General features: G+C 37.2%; 1 protein-coding gene across 2 annotated transcripts in view; it reads right to left on the reverse strand.

The window, feature by feature from the left end:
* Positions 1-3,640: 3,640 nt before the first annotated feature.
* The window catches only part of LOC107599176 (ADP-ribosylation factor-like protein 15), a 116,579-nt gene continuing 113,148 nt past the window's right edge, over positions 3,641-7,071 (reverse strand). For both annotated transcript variants that reach the window (XM_016290693.1, XM_016290692.1), the window contains one exon: positions 3,641-4,141. In XM_016290693.1, the coding sequence (XP_016146179.1) occupies positions 3,989-4,141 (153 nt within the window). In that variant the 3' untranslated portion in view covers positions 3,641-3,988. The remainder of the gene's footprint in view (positions 4,142-7,071) is intronic.

Below are 7,071 nucleotides of genomic sequence, written 5' to 3' on the forward strand. Positions count from 1 at the left end.
AAATAAAAAATTGAAAAAGGGGGGGGGGGGGACTTTAACCCTTTGTGTTCCACAAAATAAAAAAATGAAAAAATAAATAAATAAATAAAATGGGTTTGGAACAACCTGGAGGATGGATACGTGACAGGATTTACAATTTTGTGTGAATTAATCCTTTAATAATTTGTTCTTATCTGAGTTTCCCACTGTAACTGATATCACTGATAGCTCACACATGTTGTTTACTTAAGTGAGAAGGTGTGTGGTGCCATGCTGAGAAGCCTGACATGCATAGGAAAACAGCTTTAAATGAACCGTGGCCGTACGTCAATTTCCTTCTCTCTCCAAAACACAAATACGGGAACACAAACAAGATCTCGCCGACTGGTTTTTGTTACGAGTCCCGTTGTCAAGACTGACTCAGGATGGGAGAGACTACTGTGTTTATCTTTAAACCCGGGGCTTTGAATAAGTTCACCGTTGGCACCGTATCCCAGTCAAGCATAAGGTGTGGGAGATCAGCCCCCTGACTGAGGACAAGCTGAAACTGTTAAAAAAAAGAAAAACCCTTCACAGTGTGGCACGGTACTGGATCACGAGGACCAGATGGATGTCAAGGGAACATCTGTTGCATTTCCACAAGGGCAAACCCCTTCAACAGGTTGGGAAAGCTTGAGATTACTAGGCTGTTTGGACGGAGGGAGAGCAAAACATTCGCCGTTTGAGAAAACACCAACGAACGGGCTTTGTTTTCCTTGTAAACAAAACGGTTCCCCGACGAGTCATGCATTACCATTTCAGTCTGTAAGGACTTAAATGATGAGGCGAGCTTTGGCCTTTGAGCAAACACAACTGGGAAAAGACTTTCAAGAGGAAAATCAAGCAAAAGCGTTTCCCCCTCCTTCTCAAAAGTCATTCTAACAAAGATCACCACGCTCCGTTCCAAGTCTTTGTCAGTTGCTGGTGAATTCCTGCTAAGGAACTAAAAATAATCTCTGTCTAGACACAGCAAGTGTGAAACTGAGCCAAGCGAGAAAAAGGACCAGATGGATGTCAAGGGAACATCTGTTGCATTTCCACAAGGGCAAGCCCCTTCAACAGGTTGGGAAAGCTTGAGATTACTAGGCTGTTTGGACGGAGGGAGAGCAAAACATTCGCCGTTTGAGAAAACACCAACGAACGGGCTTTGTTTTCCTTGTAAACAAAACGGTTCCCCGACGAGTCATGCATTACCATTTCAGTCTGTAAGGACTTAAATGATGAGGCGAGCTTTGGCCTTTGAGCAAACACAACTGGGAAAAGACTTTCAAGAGGAAAATCAAGCAAAAGCGTTTCCCCCTCCTTCTCAAAAGTCATTCTAACAAAGATCACCACGCTTCGTTCCAAGTCTTTGTCAGTTGCTGGTGAATTCCTGCTAAGGAACTAAAAATAATCTCTGTCTAGACACAGCAAGTGTGAAACTGAGCCAAGCGAGAAAACGATATGCAAATGGAGCTAAGACTGGTATTATAAAAGACATCCCATGTGGGAGGGTTTTAAGAGCTCTCGGTGGTGTAAAAAGCAAGACTGAAGCCAAAAACAAAACAAAAAAGCTGGGATGTGTTTGTCTCGGTACCTGCAAGGTGTCCCGGCGTGTATCTAATTACATTGCTGACATTCAGATGATGTCGCACCAAGCGGAGGAATGGGGCATTTAATAAGTTCCTGGCCTTAGGGCCTGTGCAATCGGTCTGTGGGCCTCTTCGGAGGACAGACGTGCCAATTCTAACAGGCCGAACTGGTTTTTTGCAGCGTTTCTGCTTTGAGGGTGGGCTCCATTAGCGTGACCAAAGGGAAGCAGAGCGCCCGAGAAAGACAGGGCAAAGGGCTTTCTCTGAGAGTGGCTAGACAAGAGCAGCAGACTAGAGAGGAGCATCAGCCGCAGACAGAGGAAGAGCAGATCAAAGAATCGCAGAGGCAACCTGCGTGACAGACATTGTATTAAAGCAACGTGGGTAGTGTGAAAAGAAGGGAAGAAAAAAATAAACCTGGCTGGATCGGGAGCCCTGTCTGAGAAACGTTAACTTCCCTTTTTTTATCTACATCACACCGCGAGCGCATAAAATTTGGGTTCGAGGCAGAGATTAGATGGGGAAGCAATGATATGATGGACACTTTGATTATTTTACTGGGTTGCTTTGATTTTGCCGGACGAAGGTGGAACTATTGAGAAACTATTGGCATGAAAACAGCAGCATATCAGATGTATTTTACACTTACGTGCCATTGTCTGAAATTAATCATTTTAAATCATTTAATATTTACAATAAGATTCAATTGTGAGGTGGTGGTACTTTACATATGGATGTAATAGCTATGATCAACACTTTTAATACATTTATTAATAAGGTCACATTTTATTGTAAGGTCCAATTCTCGCTATTAACAAACCATTAACTACGACATTTGCCTCGATAAACTACTAATTTGCTGCTTATTAATACTTAGTAAGGTAGTTGTTAAGTTTAGAATTAAGGATGTAGATTATGTACTAATAAACAAGCAATATGCTAAAAATAAGCATGCTAATAAGCAACTAGTTAATAGTGAGAATTGGTCCCTATTCAAAAGTGTTACCATTAATAAATTATTATATAATATTAGTTTATAATAATATAATACAGTGAAGGTTAATATTTGCAATGTTTAATTTCCACATATACAAATAAATTTTTTAACATTTAACAATTCACAAGTTTTAACAATTAACAAGTTACTTTATTACAAACAAACATTTCAAATATTGTCTGTATAAATTAACATTCACCTAAATTAATAAATGCTGTAAAAACTATCCAATATGTAGTTTGTGATACCTAATGCATTGGCTAATGTTAGTGAATTAAACTGTAACTGCAGTAAAGCGCTACCCTGAGGACTTACAAAGGATCACATGAAACATCTAACTGGTACATGGCCTCAAATCAAATTAAAGGCAGTACAAATATGTGTTTTTTTGTTGTTGCAAAAAATAAGACATCGAGTGGCAATTGGCGGGCAAAACATGTACAACCTAGTTAACGCTATAAATACAGAAACACAGCATGTGTGAGTCCTAAACTACTCCCGTGAGACAAAATAACACATCAGAGAGGTGCGCAGTCAGGAATCTAAATTTGTGGAGAGGAATTTGGATAATACCAGCAGGAAGCAGCGGGTGAGGCCGCAGAGCGTGGCTGGGCGAGGAGTGAGGTGGCAGACGGGGAGGAGTCTCCACAGACAGTTGGAGGGCTTAAGCCTGGCGGACAGGGACTTGTCAAATGCAGCTGTTGCCAACACTGATTGATAGAGTTTGTATTCCAGCTCAAACCTGAAAACAGCTTGGCCAGTGCCAAGTAAATGGGGTGTGTGGTCTTTTCAAACAACAAAATTAACAACATCATCTGGAGATAGAAATCTGACAAAAAGAAACGCAAGTACCCATAACCAGTATTAAGAAACTCAGCACATAGTCTAGAAAAACATTGTAACATTCTCCTAAAAGGAAGAAAGAATAATGAGTGCAAGGAACACTAAATTTGCCGAATTAAAAAAAAAAATATATATATAATATAATAATATAATATAATCATCTTCGATAAAGATGCTTATTTAGATTCTGAGCCATTATAAGAAATATGGATTAGTTCATACATATATTGTATGTATATATGCATGTACAATATATTATTTACATAAATTCCACACTCACACCACATGACAACCAACTAATAAACAACAATTTTGTTATCAAATATCAAATTACATTTAAAACCTGATCTCTTTAAAGGACTTTGGTTCACCTGCTACTAAATCAGCATATGTGTGGCCCTTGACCTGAGGGTAACAAATATGTCAGTCAGCTCATCAAAACATGTGGCAATTTGCATCTATGTCTCCAGTGGGTTATAAAACGACGACAAGGTCAAAAAAAAAATCCTTCTAGCAAACAACACTTCAAACCCACTTTCCACTTTGAAGTTTGATTGAATCATATCCTGCTAGGTAGCACCTCCTTCTCTTCCAAAAGGCGGATGAGTTGACTGAAACTTTCCTTCACGGCCTCCATGTTGTTCATTGTGCTGCCTGCAAGAATCCAGCGCTTCCCTCGGGCCAGCGGCTGCAATTCAAAGTACTTCTGAATCTGAAAAAGAAAAAAGAAAGAAAGAAATATTTTTAAATTATGACTCTCTATTCAATATTTATTTATTTATTAAATAGTTATTCAATTATGAGGCTCTATAAAAATAGCACAGAGAATTTTGGTTTGTCTCTCAAAAAAAAAAAGTAAATTATTTTGTAGATGTCGGGTTTAATTTGGTGAGAATTCAAGAGGCCTTGGGAAAAGGTATTTATAAAGAAAAACAGGCAATGTAATAACTGAAATTCTGTTCAATCAAATAACTGAAACTGTAAGATTTATTTGACTTTTTATGTTTGGGATTCAAATGAATAATTTATTTTGCCTTCAAATTCCTTAAGATCCTCTAACCTAATTGCAGCTATATTATTATGATATAATATTTTATTATGCCACCCTTAACATAAGCAATGAAAAAATTTTTAAGAAGGAAAGTTGAAATGTGTTGTCAAGTTCAAATGATGTTTAAACTTACTTATCATTAATTAGGAAAAACCATGAAATGTCAACCTGTGTATGTTTCAAGCTATTAAAATAAGTGTTTCTGAGACCCCAAACTGAACATGAGGGATATTTTACTATAGCAATAAGACTTTCTCTCTTCTCTAAACAAATCCTCTAAAAAAAATCCATAAACAGTTTTTATACATTTCCAAAAAGGTAAAAAGCTTAGTATCTGCTTATTAGGTCAAAACGTTCCTCACAGAACAGCAGAGATGCATTAATGTCCAGGCACTGTAACGTGAGGTTCATGTGCAGCAGGGAAACTATGCAGATTTAGTTAACAAGTGCTTGACGTACTCAAAATTGTTAGTAACAACTGATTAAGAGGATCATATGTCAAAGCTTTGTGCTCTGTGCTTGATTATACTTTTATGTCAGCACTTCATTATAGCACGAGCAGATCAGAACCATCTGTTAAATTTGACCTATTCAAGGAATATCATACTGCTTCTGCTCAAAAGACACAACATGATTAACTCTGTAAGTCATAGCAGGGAATAGTGTCAGTTTTGCAGGAGTCATTTGTAATAATAAAAATCACATTTATAGAAGGAAAACGTTTGATGTCCCTTATAACCGATCTTGTATCACACTACAATCCGTCAAACTTTTTAAGGTCACAGTTTGGACTATAGACAGTACGTAGCATATCAAAGCCCACAAAAGGAGACACAGCTTTTTCACATTTAGCTCCAAAACTCTGGAATGGTTATCCTGATAATGGTTAGGGCTCAGACACACTTTATCAGGTTAAATCTCTTCAGCCGAACTGTCACATACTGCATCTCATAGCCTATCATGTCAGCTTTCTATCGCAGGATGTCCATCCTAAAGTTACTAGAGACATTACAAGCACCAGTCTGGACACAGAGTTGACTGCAGATGATGCCAACAATGAATGGACTTTCAAGATCCTTATATCACAATCATTATCATAATCATAAGCTGTATTTACCGCCTTGCTGCATTGCCAGACCTTGGGAAAATATTATGAGAACCACAATAGTATAATGTTTAGTTAACATCCTTCACATTGCACACAGTCATGTCCACACTCACCACCATTGTATCAAGCTATTCAACATATAAATCACCTATGAGGAAAAAAAAAAATCAATAATATATTCAAATTTAAAGACATCACCAGCTTTTTGCTTAGTTTGGAGTGACAAATCATATAAGCATACTTTCAAAATAATAGGTAAAAATAGAAAGATTAAATAGATCAAACGTGACGGTGAATACATTTATAGTAGTGCTGTCAAACAATAATCGCATCCAAAATAAAAGTTTTTGTTTACATAATATATGTATGTATACTGTGTATATTTATTATGTATATATAAATACACACACATAGAGTAGCCTTTTTTTAAATATTTACATCTATATACATTTATATTCTTATATTTTATATTATACATAATATATTTAATATATAAACATCTTAAATATATACATGGATGTGTTTGTATTTATATATACATAATAAATATACGCAGTACACACACATATATTATTTAAACAAAAACTTTAATCGCGATTAATCATTTGACAGCACTAATTTATAGTTTTACAAATTTCCACTTCAAACAAATTATGTTCTTTTACACTTTCTATTCATCAAAGAATCCTAAAAAGAAATGCATCATGGCTTTCACAAAATCTTCGCCATCATAGAATAACTTGCATTTTAAAACATATTTAAAGGATTAGTTCACTTCTGAATTAAAATGTCCTCATAATTTCCTCACCCCCATGTCATCCAAGATGTTCATGTCTTTCTTTCTTCAGTCGAAAAGAAATTAAGGTTTTTGAAGAAAACATTCCAGGGTTTTTCTCTATATAGTGGACTTCAGTGGGGTTCACTGGGTGGAAGGTCCAAATTGCAGCTTCAGTGCAGCTTCAAAGCGTTCTACACGATCCCAGACGAGGAAGCAGGGTCTTATCTAGCGAAACGATCTGTAATTTTCTAAAAAAGAATCAAAATTATATACTTTTTAAAGGGGTCATATGATGCAATTTCAATTTTTCCTTTCTCTTTGGAGTGTTACAAGCTCTTGGTGCATAAAGAAGATCTGTAAAGTTGCAAAGACTAAAGTCTCAAATCCAAAGAGATATTCTTTATAAAATTTCAGAGTCAGCCACACCTACCTAAAACGGCTCGTTCTAACACGCCCCCACATGTCTACGTCACTGTGTGGGAAGATTTGCATAACGCCACCCAAATGTTCACACAAAGAAAGAAGGCGTAACTTTTATTCTCGCTGTAGTATTGTTGTTGCCGCTGCCGCCAATGCGTGAAGGCGTTGTGTGTTTCGTTGTGAAAGCGACAACGTCATGCCTGGAGCTGATCCGTGCTGGTCGCTGAGGAAATACGTCAACTTCGTGCAGTGGATCGCCGGATCGGCTTTCACCGTGGAAGAAGC

This window comes from Sinocyclocheilus grahami, unplaced genomic scaffold (assembly GCF_001515645.1).
Source record: "Sinocyclocheilus grahami isolate Dianchi unplaced genomic scaffold, SAMN03320097.WGS_v1.1 scaffold262.1, whole genome shotgun sequence".
Taxonomy (NCBI): domain Eukaryota; kingdom Metazoa; phylum Chordata; class Actinopteri; order Cypriniformes; family Cyprinidae; genus Sinocyclocheilus; species Sinocyclocheilus grahami.